At 41.1% G+C, this 16,387-nt stretch overlaps 2 protein-coding genes across 26 annotated transcripts in view; one reads left to right on the top strand and one right to left on the bottom strand.

Moving 5' to 3' along the window:
• Lrrfip2 (LRR binding FLII interacting protein 2) overlaps positions 1-7,811 on the top strand; it is a 119,285-nt gene extending 111,474 nt beyond the window's left edge. For all 17 annotated transcript variants that reach the window (XM_070006602.1, XM_070006607.1, XM_070006604.1 and 14 more), the window contains 4 exons: positions 1,475-1,595; positions 4,505-4,584; positions 6,874-6,978; positions 7,571-7,811. In XM_070006602.1, coding sequence (XP_069862703.1) covers positions 1,475-1,595; positions 4,505-4,584; positions 6,874-6,978; positions 7,571-7,681 — 417 coding nt within the window. In that variant the 3' untranslated portion in view covers positions 7,682-7,811. The remainder of the gene's footprint in view (positions 1-1,474; positions 1,596-4,504; positions 4,585-6,873; positions 6,979-7,570) is intronic.
• A 6,528-nt stretch (positions 7,812-14,339) lies between these two features.
• Positions 14,340-16,387, bottom strand: part of Mlh1 (mutL homolog 1) — a 53,794-nt gene continuing 51,746 nt past the window's right edge. For all 9 annotated transcript variants that reach the window (XM_070006589.1, XM_070006590.1, XM_070006591.1 and 6 more), the window contains one exon: positions 14,340-14,653. In XM_070006589.1, coding sequence (XP_069862690.1) covers positions 14,486-14,653 — 168 coding nt within the window. In that variant the 3' untranslated portion in view covers positions 14,340-14,485. The remainder of the gene's footprint in view (positions 14,654-16,387) is intronic.

Genomic DNA, 16,387 nt, shown 5'->3' with positions numbered 1-16,387 from the left:
CTCTAATACTCTTCTGAATTTTCATTATTTGTTGAGATCCCCTTTCATAAAATCTCCATTTTATTCAGTGTTCTCCTTTCTTTGGTTTGGATAAGAGTTTGTCAATTTTGTTTATCTTTTCAAAGAATCAGGTTTTTTCTTTGATTCTTTGTGTGTGTGTGTGTGTGTGTGTGTGTTATTGTGGGCTGAACTTGGGGCCTTGACCTTGTTAGGCAAGCTCTGCGTCACTTTAATCCCATTTCTTCCTCTTAGTTATTTTGGGGATGGGAGTCTCTCTCATTTTTGCCCAGGTTGGCATGGACCACATCTTATTTATGAGCTCCGCATAACTGGGGCGACAGGCACATGCCCAGGCCCTGCTGTTAGCTCAATCCTTCCTATCTACCTCCTGATTAGCTGATTAGACATCTATCACTGTGACTAGCTTTTTACTATATCCTTCCTTGTATTGCTTTTTGATTTGTCTTGTTTCCCTAATAGCTTACGGTACATAGATTATTCACTTGAGATCTGAGTTCATAATGTAGACATTCAGCTATAACCTTTCCTCTTTGCTCTGCACCAAAAGTTCTGGTAGGTTGTATTTTCATTTGACACTACAGATTTTTATTTCAGTGACTCGTTAATCCTTCAAAAGTTAATTGTTCATTTTCTTTATAGTTGAATTTTTTTTTTATGGTTTCTTGTGTTTCCACAGTGGTGAGTAGAGGATACATTGTGCTGTGTGACAGGTCTAGGGATATAGCTGGTATCCTCAAGCCCACCTTTTATTGTGGACAAGTGATCTAAGTGTCTGCTGGAACAAGGCTCAAGGCCCTGATCAGTCTGTCTTACAGAGACATGAAGTTTTATATACATATATATGCTGGCTTCAACAGCAGGTTTAAGGATATTGTTGGCTGCTGAGATAATTCTTCAGGGCTTCCTAGCTAAGATGGAATACACACATAATTGCTGGGTAGCTTTCATCAGGCTGGATATAAGGCTTCACAGTATACACTTAGGTGGCTCTTGCCACAAATACAATGTTAAGGGTGGAACAGACTGGATCCTACTTGAGGTCACTCTGAACTCTTTCTGAGCTGTTTTCTTTTTTAAAGTAGATCTGCAGTTTCTTTTTTTTTTCATTTAAAAAATTATTATAAAGGTGAAGTACAGAGGGGTTACAGTTACATAAGACAGGTAATGAATACATTTCTTAATTTCCTTTATTTACTAGCTGTCTATTCTTTTACTTGTGCCCTCGCTTGGTTTACTAAACTGCTCACTTTTCCTTGTAGCTACATACCTTAAGTTTTATTTCTGGTTCATGGAAATACAGGAGTGTGGTGGGTATCTACTCTATCTTCTTGAGACCAGGAGAAAATAGTTCTAATATGAATAATCTGTATGATCTGTTGATACAGTGTTCTACAGTGTGGCCACTGGGCTATTAAGAGACTGATCTGACTGGTGCCTTTTATTTCCATCTCAGATTAGAAAACTGAAGCTACAGTTAGAGGAAGAACGGCAAAAATGCTCCAGGAATGATGGCATAGCTGGTGACTTGGTAGGACTGCAGAACGGCTCAGACTTGCAGTTTATCGAGATGCAGAGTAAGTACCAGGGGATATCAGTCTCTGTTAGTATGTAAGCCTTGTCTTTGGGGCAGGATTATGAGTAATCTGCTTTCATAGTATGCTTATCTCTGCAAAAATTCTGTTTACAATGGTTGGTACAGACAAATACAGGAGTCAAATAGAGGCTCTTCTCTATTTCAATGTAAAAGGGTAAGTTATTTTTCTTTCCTGGACACTGTCCTTTTCTATACCTGCATGTCATCTTTGAGCTACCATTTATGTGCAGTTTATCTTGGATAATTGAGATTTGAGACTAACACAATGTTGAGTAGCTTCAGAATTTTCCTAGAAGTTTGTAACACAAACCTGATTCTTTCCACATAACCAAGATCAGAACTACCTGTATAACCTCAATGTAAAGTTTTGTTGGTCAATTACCTATACTCTGGAACTTAAGCATGGTAGTAAACATTTGCAACCCCAGCATTCTAAAGGCTTAAGCAGGAGGAGCCAGCCTGCACTACAGATGGAATTTAGAAACAGCCACATAATAGTCTAGTATTCTCAAGTTTATACAAATAGGTTTTTTTTTCTTCCCTTTTCTACTTTTGGCTCCTGATTATTTTTAAGTGTCTACATAAAAAAATTTCCAGATAACTCCAATTTATGGTCTTTTCATTTGGGCCAAATTTTGTAGGCCTTTATGAATTAAGGGATATTATTACTGACTTACTTTGGGTAGTACTGAGGTATGAACTCGGGGCCTTGCCAGGCAAGTACTCATTCTACCACTTGAGCCAAGCCTCCAGCCCATTTGGCTCTTTTATTGGTTAGGGTCTTTTTGCTTGGGGCTGACACTACAGCCATGCTTCCTGCCATAGCTGAGATGACAGATTCATGCCACCATACCTAGCATTTTTTGTTGGGCTCTCATGAACTTTTTGCCTAGGTTGGTCTCAAATCATGATCCTCTCAATTTCAGCCTTTTAAGTAGCTAGGATTATGGGTACCCAGCTAGTCTTTTTTTTTTTTTTTTTTTTTTTCCAGTACTGGGGCTTGAGCTTTTCTGTGCTCAAGGCTAGCACTCTATCACTTGAGCCACTGCACCACTTCCGGCCTTTTCTGTTTATGTGGTACTGAGGAATTGAACCCAGAGTTTTATGCATGCTAGGCAAGCACTCTACCACAAGCCACATTCCCAGCCCTAGTCCTAATTTTTGAGGGCAGCATTACTTCCTTTTTTGGGTGTCAGCTTGCAGCCTCCTGATGTTTCCTGTTAAATAATCTGTCATTTTGGTGTGGAGAGTTGTGACTGCAGGAACGTTGTAGAAAGATCAGCCAGTTAGGATGCTATGATGGAATGGTACAATGGCTGCTGCAGTCCTAGAAAGGCAGGGCCCAGTTTAGAGAGATTGGCTCAAAGGAACAAATTCAAAAGAAATCAAATAGAAGAGGGATGGGCTGGCATTTATGTGTGAATTCTTACTAGAGCCAGCGTTGTAGGTGAGGGAAAGTACACAAGTATAGGTATAAAATAAAGTGAGCTGAGGAACACTAGGAAGGCTTGGTCTACTGGTGAAGATAAAATACATAGCTCTGCTGGACCAGAAGGCCAGGAACGGGCCTGAGCCATTCCTGATTGTAGATAGTGTCTTGGGTGTGTTTCATACAAGATGGTTTGAGACAAGGGGCTTTTAAAAACAGGAAGAAATGAGTGACTTGCAGTGAGAAAGAAGGAAGCCATACATTTTGATAATTAGTAGACTACTGGAGGTAAGAATTTTAAAACAAGACCTTCTAGCTTCTGTTTTAGGGCTGATGACTGGAATGTTCGTTCCACTACCCAGAGGTAGCCTTGGAGGAGGTCACGTATTACCACCTTGTAGCTCCAGCTAGCCTTGAACTCAGGATCTTCCTGCTTGAACCGCTTTAGTGCTGGGATTACAGATGTTTACCACCATCCTGGCTCCCATTACTTCCAGAGTATCAGTAACTGACCAATAAATAATACAACATTTTACATTGAGTTATATAGCTAATTCCAATCTTGGTAATATGGAAATGTAGAAAAGTTATTGTTAGGTTGTTGAGTATTTCCTTAGTAGGTTAGAGTTGACATAAATCTTTTGTAATCCTTAGGAGTATACTCATTTCAGAGGATGATTTGTGTTCCCAGAATGAAATTTTACCTAGTGCCTGCGCACATCCCCCATCTCCACCCGAATTTCTTAACTTACTACTTTAAGTAGTTTCTTAGGTCAAGTAAATTATCTTAACAGCTCTATCCATAACATTACAACCTGTTATTGGAAGCATTTGTTTTCAGTTTACTAAAGCATACATTATTTTCAAAGCATTTGCTCAGGTATAAACACAGATTTAGTAAGAAAGCAAAGCTCCACTTTTTATACACTCATTGTATTTAGAAGAACACAGATATATGTCATAAAAAGGATGCAAGTAAAATGCAACAAGGGAAGGAGAAGTTAGTCATTTATGGAGGGTAAAAGAGATGAAAATGAGCATGGTCTTGAAAGTTGAGATTTGAATCAGAGGTGGGGGAACAGGACCCTAGTGGTATGGGAGAGCAGAAACAAACTTTAGAGGTAGAGGTTGCAGGGCTGCTTCCGAGAACCAGAAGACCCAGTCCAGGGAATACAGAGGCATTTTGGGCCACAGGGTTGCAGTTAAAGATCAGGCATGGACAACTGCTTCCTTGGCAAGGATCCTTTTCTCGGAGCTTGCTCACGTATGAGAGATAAAGGAGGATCTGTCTGCTAATTCTTGCTTCTAGGAATACTGATACAGTGTAAGTAATAGTTTCTTGCATTATAGGCAGTCTAGAATCTGGACTGTTGTAGAATCTCTGTGCATGTATGTGCTCTGATGCCTGATACTTCCATCTCTGGGAGATGAAGTTAATTCATTATTATCTTCTGTTCTAGGAGATGCTAATAGACAAATTAGTGAGTACAAATTTAAGCTTTCAAAAGCAGAACAGGACATAACCACATTGGAACAAAGTGTAAGTACTTCTTTGAGGTACTAAATGAGTTAAATGTTTATTATTTTTTTTGTCGGTTGTGGGGCTTGAACTCTGGGCCTGGGAGCTGTCCCTCAGCTCTTCAGCTCAAGGTGAGCGCTCTACCACTTGAGCTACAGCGCCACTTCCGGTTTTCTGGTGGTTTATTGGAGATAGGAGTCTCACGGTCTCTCCTGCCCGGGCTGGCTTTGAACCGCGATCCTCAGATCTCAGCCTCCTGATAGCTAGTTTTACAGGCGTGAGCCACCAGCGCCCGGCTTATTATTTTTTTTAATTTAAATTTTATTGTAAAGGTGATGAAAGAGGTAACCCCTCAGTTACATAAGTCAAGTAATGAGTACATTTCTTTTTGAAGTGTCCTTCCTCATTTTCTTCCATCCCCCCGCACTCCACTCTCTCCAAGTTGTAAAATTCATTTCTAACATTGTGTCTAGTGAGTATCACTGTTGAAATGGTTCACCCTTTGTCCCACTATTTCTGTGACTCCCTTTCCCTTCCCAAATCAGATAAACTTATATATAAGACAAAGGGTACAAAAATAAAAAAGAGTGACATAAAGGAATAAACCAAACAAGAAAAAAGAAATAATTTTTAAAATAAAACCTTGGGTTGGGAATGTGGCTTAGTGGTAGAGTGCTTGCCTAGCATGCATGAAGCCCTGGGTTTGATTTCTCAGTACCACATAAACAAAAAAAGCCAGAAGTGGTGCTTTGTGGTAGGGTGCTAGGCTTGAGCAAAAGAAGCTCAGGGACAGTGCTCAGGCCCTGAATTCAAGCCCCAGGACTGGCAAAACAAAACAAAACAATCTCATTTCCTTTTCTTGGAGTTCATTTTGATAAGTATCATTTTGTATGTGCTTCTTGCATTTTAAGTGGATAATCCTGGGAGTTCTATGGCAGCCTTTGCAGCCTATATTCTATATTTATTATATATAGTATTAGTATAAAAATATATATTTATGGAAGTGGCACTGTAGCTCAAGTGGTAGAGCGCTCACCTTGAGCTGAAGAGCTGAGGGACAGCGCTCAGGCCCAGAGTTCAAGCCCCATGACCGACAAAAAAAAAAATATATATATATATATATATATATATATATATATATATATATATATACTATAAAAATATATTATATATTCTAAAAAATATTCTATATTCTTTATACTATAATAGAAAACTAGCAGAGAAAGTAATAGGGCACTTCAATTTCTTTTTTTTTTTGGTCCGGTCGTGGAGCCTGAACTCTGGGCCTGGGCGCTGTCCCTCAGTTCTTCAGCTCAAGGCTAGCGCTCTACCACGTGAGCCAGAGCTCCACTTCCGGCTTTTTTCTTATATGGTGCTCAGGAATCAAACCCAGGGCCTCAGGCATGCAAGGCAAGCACTCTACCACTGAGCCACCTTCCCAGCCCCTCAACTTCATATTTTCTTAAAAATATAGAAATATGGCCACGTGCCAGTGGCTCATGCCTATAATGCTAGCTACTCAGAAGGCTGAGATCCGAGGATCGCAGTTCAAAGCTAGCCCCAGGCAGGAAAAGTCTGTGAGACTATAACTCCAATTAACTACCAGAAAACCAAAAGTGGCACTGTGACTCAAGTGGTAGAGTGTGAGCCTTGAGCAAGCTCAGGGTCCCCATGACTGACCGCCCCCCCCAAAAAAAAATTACACACACACACACACACACACACACACACACACACACACACGTGCGCGCGTGCACACGAACTTGTAATTCTTTTTGTAGCTGCTTCAAGAGATTCAAGATCAGAGCTTTTTTTTTTTCTCTCTCTCCTAGTGCGCGCGTGCACACGAACTTGTAATTCTTTTTGTAGCTGCTTCAAGAGATTCAAGATCAGAGCTTTTTTTTTTTCTCTCTCTCCTAGTCCTGGGGCTTGAACTCAGAGCCGGGGCACTATCCCTGAGCTTTTTTTGCTTAAGGCTAGCACTCTACCATCTGTACCACAACAACACTTCTGGCCTTTTCTGATTATGTGGTGCTGAGGAACCAAACCCATGCTGCATGCTAGGCAGCACTCTTAACACTAAGCCACATCCCCAGCCCAAGATCAGTGCTTTTTTTAACAGATTATTTTATTTACAGATTAGCCGGCTTGAAGGCCAGGTGCTAATTATTTCATAGAAATTATATTTCTTATATTCTCATATTTCCTGTATTTCTTAAAAATATATAGGAATATGAACTTGTAATTCTTTTTGTAGCTGCTTCAAGAAAATTCAAGACTGGAGCTTTTAACAGATTATCATATTTACAGATTAACCGTCTTGAAGGCCAGGTGCTAAGATATAAAACTGCTGCCGAGAATGCTGAGAAAGTTGAAGATGAACTCAAAGCAGAAAAGAGGAAGCTACAACGAGAGGTACGTATGGTACTAGAGAACTCATTCCTAAACAGAAAAAAAGTTATTGAAATTCTTCACTGTTTAAGAAATTTAATTTAAATTTAAATTTAAAACAAGTGGAGTCACTTGTTTTTGTATTGGCTTTATATAGCTGCACAGTGATGGCCGCCTTACTTGTAGGTTTTAATTTTTACTTTACAGATCAAGTCTGTTTCTGCAAATTCTTTTTTTTTTTAATTTTTATTTTTGGGTCCGGTTGTGGGGCCTGAACTCTGGGCCTGGGCGCTGTCCCTCAGCTCTTCAGCTCAAGGCTAGCGCTCTACCACTTGAGCCACAGTGCCACTTCTGACTTTTTTTTTTTTTGCTTATGTGGTGCTGAGGAATCGAACCCAGGGCCTCAGGCATGCAAGGCAAGCACTCTACCACTGAGCCACCTTCCCAGCCCTGTTTCTGTAAATTCTGTGTATCTTCTCTGTGATGTCAATAATGACATGATGTTTAATACCTCTAACGCTTAGGGGGAAAAAAAGGAGGTTGGCCTTCAGTTTACTAGAAGGAACTAACTGCTGTTTCTGATCACCTAAAGTGACTATGCTCTCTCTGTCTCCAGTTACGAACAGCACTGGACAAGATTGAGGAGATGGAGATGACTAATAGCCATCTGGCCAAGAGGCTGGAGAAGATGAAGGCCAACAGGACAGCACTTCTGGCCCAGCAGTAGAGAAGCTACTCTTCAAACTGGGTGTTGCTCTGAGAGCTCTGCCTAGAAGGACTTTTTGTATATTGACACAAACCCCTTTCAGTACTGTTTTGAGTCATTATTAAAACAGCCACCTGTATTTTATAATTTATGAGAGTGAAGCAGGTTTGAATCTTCATGAATTATTACTCTGGATTTTGTTTATAGCTTGATTCTAGACTCAAGAAATTGTCTGTGCTGTTTTTATTTCCATAATTTCTGAAAATCAAGTATAGTCATCATTTTTCCCCAGCTGCCTCAGACTGAACACTGTAGGACAGCGATTCTGAGCTCACTGACACTTGCTGGAGTTATCACAAAACACAAGTGCCTTCTCCACAGTACAGTTCAGACTTCAGGATCTCGAGTAGGCAAAAGATATTTACTCTTCCTATCAGATAGCATTTATATTTTAGTGAGGAAGTAAGTTCACAGGTTGGGAGTCTGTATTTCAATGTTTGGAAGAAAAAGCCTTTGTAAAATATTTAAATTTATATGAGAAAATGATAGGAAAAATGGGGAGTGTATATAAAACTTGCTTTATTGCATGGGGCAAGGGGAGTAAGGCCTGTATTCTTAAAGAATAGGGTCTTTATTCTTCCAAATCAACTGTGCTGTACCTTGTAAAGTATTTTCATCTGCTGCTTATTGGTGGAATTAAGCTTCAAACAAATCCAAAATGGGGAGGGAGGGCAGAGCAAGCAGGAGGGGAATCTGCCAAAGATTCTATTAAATACAACCTTCTGCCCAAACAACTGGCTACTGACATGTTCATTTTGATACAGAACAAACTGTGGTCACCATATCCATCTTGCCTTTTTTTTTTTCTTCCTTTTTTCTCCTCAAGGACAAATAATCTGGAATACAGATTTTCATCATTAACGTTCAAGTTGCTTAAAATCAAGTGTAGCCACTTTGCAGCAGTTGGGACTCTTGTCAGAATCGATCCTGTAGAAATGGAAATGATTACACTAGCTTCAAAGTGTTCATGCAGAAAATATACTGGGAAAAAAATCTAATGAATAAAGGCCATATATACTTGAAACTAGATAATAAAGTTAACCAAGAAGTGAATAAAATCTCTAATAGTTGTTCCCTTTTTTAGAGCCATTCAGTTTTTTTAAGGTTTTAGTTTCCAATCTGGAAACTGAAAATGAATTGGGGAACTAACATATTCTAATTATAATAGCTGTGTAGTTGATGGTGGGAAGGATATTCTGAAATGCAATTTCTTCTATAATGCATAGAATGGTCCAGCCTGACACCAGGGTGACACCTTTCCCTCCTCTCTCAAAATCGTTTGGCCTGTGTGTCCCTCCTGCTTCATTGAAGGAACCTTACCTCGGAGATGCCCCAGTTGGTCTGCTGCTTAGAGTTTGAAACTATCAGGAGCTGATTTTGCTCCTTTTATGGTTTAACAAATGTGTCCTCCATTGTGTTGTCCCTAGGTATTTGGTACTTTCCCACTGAACTTCACTGAGGTCCTCTGTTATATGGATTTTACCTTAACATCACAGGTTAATTTCTGTGCTGACTGGTCTGTTTCTTACAGTTTATATTTTTGTTACCAGAGTCTTAGAACAAAAGCCTGGCTCCAGAAGTCTCAAGGGACTATGCTTGACCACCTCTTGCAATATGCTCATCAAAGAGATGAGTAGTAAGTGATGAAGGACAGAAAGGAAATTTAATCAATGTGGCCATATTGGGTCTAGTGACTTCCAACAATATAGTGAAGGGCTAACAGGAACTCTGGTATTTTCTAGAACAGGAAAATGAAGGAAGGGGGATGTGGTAAGTATAGCCAACAGAGCAAGTAATCTTGATCTGAGTGATCATCTCAGTTCTGGTTTCCATAAGGTGATCTCCCTTTCTGGGGTGCCCCTTCAACATCATAGGTCCTCATCTAGGAGTAGGTCTATCCTTTTAAGATTTTCTCTTCCTTGAGAATAGTTTTTTTCCCATTCCTGAAATTAAAGGTTTTAACTACAATAGGGTAATTCAATAGGGCAATTCTGAAGGAAAAAAGTTAAAGAGGTTAAACATGACACAAACAGAAGTTAGGCCAGTGAATATGGCACCTTTTTTTACAATGGCACCTCATTTTTACATTATACTTCAAATAAGAATACTTAGAAGCTTCAGTTACAAACTTCAGTGACAAGTACTCATGGCCACTAGCAACACGGATTTACGTTACAACTCATGCCTGTTAAACACTGGATAAGAACTGATTTCTTCCCTCAAGTTTTTCCCTTAAGAAAAAATGAGATTGGCTTACTGAAAATATTAAGATTTTTACTTCAAGGCCTTCTTTTTTTTGGGGGGGGGTCCGGTTGTGGGGCCTGAACTCTGGGCCTGGGCACAGTCCCTCAGCTCTTCAGCTCAAGGCTAGCACTCTACCACTTGAGCCAGAGCGCCACTTCCAGCTTTTTTCTTTTTGCTTATGTGGTGCTGAGGAATTGAACCCAGGGCCTCATGCATGCAAGGCAAGCGCTCTACCACTGAGCCACCTTCCCAGCCCCTTCAAGGCCTTCTTTATGGTCAATATCAGCAGTCTCTTACATGTTCAAGATTCTTTCAAAATACATCTGAACTGACATATAGTACATGAAACCTGATAAATTTCCCAGAGCGGAAAAATCTGGAAAATCCTCAAAACCTTAGGATTCTTTATTGTGTTTGCTAGAACACCTTGTCAGATACCAAACTTCTTTGGGATTTTTTTTTTTAACCCTTATAACAGTTTTTTTTTTATTGTAAAGATACTATACAGAGGGTTACAGTTACATGAGTGAGGTAATGAGTATACTTCCTCTTGAACATTGTTATCCCCTCCATTGTTTTCCCCCTCCCATCCCCTCCCTCCCTCCCTTCCCCGAGGTTTTTTTTTTTTTTAAATTGTGATTAAGTAATTACATAATTTCTGGAATTTCACAGTATTGTGGAATAATGATGCTCACTTAAAGTCACAAGTTCATTCTAACTTTCCTGGAGCAAATTGTCTATCACAGTCTGTAACATATAACGGTGTTCACATGTTATACACCATATATGTGAGCAGCAGCGTGGGGCTATTTAGTAGTGGTTCGACCAGATGAGTGGGAGTTCTTTGTTTCTTAAGTCCTGTTTTGTCGTATCACCTAACATTTTGGATTTAGCATCCACTTATCAGGGAGACCATGTACCGTTTGTCCCTTCGTTCTTGGCTTACCTCGCTCAACATGATTCCTTCTAGCTCCATCCATTTCCCTGCAAATGCCATTTTGTCATTTCTAATGGCTGCATAATATTCCATTGTGTATAGATACAATTTTTGGATCCATTCATCTGTGGTGGGGCATCTGGGTTGTTTCCATATCCTAGCTTTTGTGAACAGTGCTGCAATAAACATGGAGGTGCACGTGTCCTTGTATATTGGTTCCTGTTGTTCAGGGTAGATGCTTAGAAGTGGTATGACTGTGGGCCGTAAGGGAGGTCAATCTTTAGCTTTCTAAGGACCCTCCAGACTGCTTTCCAAAGTGGTTGTATGAGTGTACATTCCCACCAGCAGTGTAATAGGGTTCCTCTTTCTCCACATCCCCTCCAGCATTTGTCGTTGGCTTAATTTGTGGATGTGGGACATTCTGACTGGGGTAAGGTGGTATCTCAGGGTTGTCTTTATTTGCATTTCCTTCACCACCAGGGATGATGAACATTTCCTCATGTGTTTGCCATTTTTATTTCTTCATTTGAGAAGTCCCTCTTTAGTTCCCTTGCCCATTTAGTAATTGGTTTGTTAGGTTTGGGAGGGATTAGTTAACCCCTTGTCTGATATACTGCTGGTAAATATTTTTTCCCAATTGGTTGTCTTTCTAGCTTAGTTGCGATAGATTTAGCTGTGCAGAAGCTTTTTATTTTAAGGTAGTCCCATTTGTCGAGTCTCTCTCCAACTTGTTGTGATCCTGGGACTCTGTTCAGGAAGTTCCTTCCTGTGCCTATTAGTTCAAGTGTCTCTCCTACTCTGTCCTGCAGTAGTTTCAGAGATTCAGGTTTAATGTTAAGGTCTTTAATCCATTTTGAGTTGATGTTGGTGCAAGGTGATATGCTGGGGTCCACTTTTAGTTTTCTGCATGTGGCTGCCCAGTTTTCCCAGCACCAGCGGTTGAAGAGGCTGTGTTTCTTCCATTGTATGTCTTTGGCTCCTTTGTCGAATATCAGCTGGCTGTAGGCCTGTGGATTTATTTCTGGATCTTCTATTCTGTTCCATTGGTCTTCGGGTCTGTTTTTGTGCCAGTACCATGCTGTCTTTGTTATTACAGCTCTGTAGTAGAGTTTGAAGTTTGGCATGGATAGCCCTCCCATATTGTCTTTATCCCCTAGAATTGTTTTGGCTATTCTAGGCCTTTTGTTGTTCCATATGAATTTTTGGACTGTTTTCTGTATTTCAGTGATGTACGTCATTGGGATTTTAATAGGAATTGCATTGAATTTGTGTATTAATTTTGGAAGTATTACCATCTTTACTATATTAAGTCGGCCTATCCAGGAGCATGGGAGGTCTTTCCATTTCCTAGTGTCTTCTGCAATTTCTTTCTTTAACTTTTTATAGTTCTCATTAAATAGTTCTTTTACATAAAATACCAGATTTTCTATTTTTCAAGTTAAAGAATCCTTAAAAAGTCATTTAAAACACTATGAAGATTCTTTAAAAAATTTTTTAATGTCCAAACCTCATAACCTTTTGAATTTTAAATTTAAACTCACCCAATTGTTACAGCATGCTGACAATTCTTATCTTTGAACATGTTCACAGACACACAAACACTCACACAGATCTTAAAGCGCGCAAAAATCAAAATTAGTCGTACATACACCTTCTAAAGTTTTTAAACAAAAATTGAAGACAGTATTTCTTTTAAACTAGGTACCTTTGTTGGGCTTCATTTTCCCAGAGCTTGCTTGTCTAGCAAGGCAATTCACTAATTAGTCTTTTGAAGCCCTTCTGTTGGAGGAGGGCTGGGGAGGGGGTCACCTAAAACTAAACTGGCCAGATTTTTTTTTATCCAATTTTAGACAAGAGCACTTTACAAATTGTTACATTGTCAGGACTAGCTGAAAAAAGTCCAAACCAGGCACACAGCCTTCTACACCCTCCCTGTTGGCAGCCTCCACAAGGAGAAAATGCAGCCTGAGGCTTGAAGGGAACCAAACTAGCCCAGTAACCTTCCATGCCTCACAGGGAGGGTGGGCATAGCAGGTCTGTGACCCAGCCCAGCTGGAACTTTTATTCCCCCAGAGATGTTCAAATAAATAACAAAAACACAGATAAACACAAAAACCAAGGATCCACATTTAAAATTGGTACCAATTCTAAAACAGAACTAGACAAGAACTAGACAAGAACTGAAGGCTGAGTTGGGGACTAATGGGCCCCAATTTATCCCTACCGGAACTCTGTGCTGCTCCCACTCAACAAGCTGAATCCAGAGTCTGCTGAGTGAGCCTGCCATGCTCACCCAAAACTTCCCTACCTCTGGAAACAGAACAGAAAACACACCGAAGTAAACAAGACAGACAAGTGGCCACAAAGACAAAATCAGGTCTCAGTGAATGGGGTGACATCTCACCACTTAGCAGGGGACTCGAACCCCCTCTACTCATTCCAGAGAATTTTTCTTTTTAGATTCTTGCAAACGTTGACTCAGGGGCCTTCCAAGGCGGAGGAGAATTCCCAGTCATCTTGGGGCTAGGGAAAAAAAAGTCCCTAGCGGCCGTCCCCTCAGACTGACAGGTTCTCCCCCAAGCTCAGACCCCCTGAGCCAAGGCCTGAGGCTGAGATCTAACTGGGGCCACTTGCAGGTGGTCAGTGGCAATTTCATAATTGACAAGCAAGTTAAAAAAGCAGAACCAGCAGTTTTTGTTTTAAACGAACTAGGACAAGATCTAGGGGTGTCCCGGGAGTGGACTCACTTTGCCCCATATTTTTCCTGTAAAGTAAATCCAATTACAAACAAGGCAAGCAAAAGCAAAAGCACAATGAGACACAGGCAGACACCATTATACACAACGTGGAGGGATCCCAAAACCAAAAGTTACTTTTTTTTCTCAACCTATTTTCTCCACAAGCAAGCCCCCCGTCCAACTAGGACTGCTAGGACTGGTGGAATTGAGGGGTCCAGGCGTCCCTGGACCTCCTCGGCCGTAGGGGACTCTGCTGCGTCCAGCCTCACCCTACTTTTGGCCTCACTCTGGCGCCTTCTCTAACCTAGGTCAACCGCGCTTACCTCGAGGCTTTCCTCGGAACTTCTCTCCAACAGCCGAGTGCCCGCACACTGTCCTCCCGGCTGGGGATCCCAGTCCCCCTCAGGTTGGAGCGGCTAAGAGCTCTATCCCAGACGAGCCCCCACTAATGTAGTAGGAAGACCCCCTACTCAGGCAGACAAGCCCACCTAGTCGTCCGGAGTGACAGAGCCCACCGCAACAAAGTTGTTATTAAAGAAGCAACTTTATTGAGAAGGTTCCTACACTGACCGGCCAGGGCCGCAGCACAGGCTCGGGAGCTGATACTGCGACTTTGGGATTTTTTTTTTAACATGAGTAAATTAGGGAAAATTGATGTAGAAGTTTTCAATTGTGAAGTAAATAAGAAATTACATTAAAACACATTTGACAATTTATTTGTAGTCAATTAAGACATGAAAGGGTGCTAGAAGGCAATTGAAAATCTTGTACCTTAAGTCTCTTCACCAACAACATTGGGATACAGAGGAAGAATAAAAGACCCTAGAGTCCATTAATGAACCACACTTAACACCTCTCAAAGACTTTGTATAGATCTGGCAGGTTGGCAAGCTGCAGGACATTACCATCTTCTGTGAAATGCTTAGGTGGCAGAAGGTGTGAGCGGAGAGCTTTATAGACAATGTGTTCTACAGTCCACTTCCAGGATTTTGGGATGGAGCCAGGCACTTCACTCTGGGAAACACAAGCAATATATGTCATCTTCCTATACAAACTGGCTTCCTGTATACTGAGCTGGGCACTTGGCTTACAGTGGGTTATGTTGCTGTAAGCTAGTCTTGAGATTCAATAGGCTTAAGCACAGGAGATGACAAATAGAGGGAGAAAAGCCAGTGTTCTGTAGGACTGTCTCCAACTGAACTTTCATATAAGGAGGTTGTGATTCTTGTAGCAGGATCTATCAATGTCTGATCACAACATCTGGATGGCAACAGTTGGAAGTACCTACTCCAAATTTGGGAGCCTAAAAGCGGCTGGGAAGGTGGCTTAGTGGTAGAGTGCTTGCCTAGCATGCATGAAGCCCTGGGTTCGATTCCTCAGTACCACATACACAGGGGGAAAAAAGTGAATAAATGAAAGAAATAAAAGAGAAAAAAATATTTAAAAAAATGAAAATAAAAAATGTTGCTGGGTGCTGTGGCTCACGCTTGTAATCCTAGCTACTACTCAGGAGGCTGAGATCTGAGGACTGCAGTTCTAACACAGCCTGGGCAGAAAAGTCCATGAGACTTTTATACTTTACCATGTATACCTCCAGTATACATACTACCAGAAAACTAGAAGTGGAGCTGTGGCTCAAAATGATACAGCACTAGCCTTGAGCGAAAGAGCTCAGATACAGTGCCTAGGCCCTGAGTTCAAGCCCCATGACTGGCAAAAAAGAAAAAGATATATATCATTATCATTCCTCTGCTACTTCTAAGCCTTAGTTGTCTTGTGTACAAGATGCTCTTTTTTTTTTTTTTTAATCTATCCTTCCTGTTATTGAAGTAGATTTTCCCAACCAGGAAGTTCAGCTTAGTTAACTGCCGAATATGTCTCCTGCCTTCTCAAAGTACTGGAGTGAAAATTTCCTAGGGGTTTGAGCAAACAGGACCTACAACTAAATCTCTGCTCTACCATCTAAAGGCTCTGGGAGTCCTAGTGAGCACACCCAATTGTCCTTACTACTGCTGAAACAGGAATACCACCACCTATGGGGGTGGATGGGCCAATCATTTTAAGGTGGTTAGAAATCATAGTGGCTATCCTTTGATTCCCATCCTACTTTGGCCCCTTCTTTCCTCTCCCCACATTAGGAACCCAGGGCTCTCTGTGTCCAGATGATCTGTAAAAGGAATTGTAGAGCTTGCTTCCTGGCTAAGCAGTTAAGAGAGAAAGAACTAAGAGTCACTGTGGAAACTGATCCAAAATGTGAAGACTTAAGTGGGAGATGTGAGAGGTAACAGACCCACCGGTGTAGGGCAGTCTTAAACTGCACCCCCGTCACTGTGATGCCTTGTACTTGTTTCTACACTTGATAGTTTCTGAGATCACTGGAAGTACCTAGTCTAGAATAGAAGGAAATAAAACTCAAGAGGATCCTGCCTATAATCCTAGCTACTCAGAGAACTGCAGTTGGGGGCCGAAAAGTTCTCTAGATGCCATCTCCAAATAATCAGCAAGCAGGTGTGGCCTAAGTATTAAAGTACCAGGCCAGCAAGTGCAAGGCCTTGAGGTCAAACCCCACTCACGAATAAACCAGAAGAGGTGGTACATACCTGTAATCCCAGCACTCAGGATTCACAGAGAGAAGGACCTTAAGTTTGAGGGAAGCCTCAGCTAATCCTAAGGTCTACTAGAAAAACTGACCTCTATTTGAATCCTACTCCACACAGTAGCGTCTTAGAGACTGACAAGTCTCACCGT

Source organism: Dipodomys merriami, unplaced genomic scaffold (genome assembly GCF_024711535.1).
Source record: "Dipodomys merriami isolate MVZ:Mamm:240054 unplaced genomic scaffold, mDipMer1.0.p SCAF_7, whole genome shotgun sequence".
NCBI lineage: Eukaryota > Metazoa > Chordata > Mammalia > Rodentia > Heteromyidae > Dipodomys > Dipodomys merriami.
Note: the sequence above shows the minus strand (reverse complement) of the source record. Positions and strands in the feature narration are given on the sequence as shown.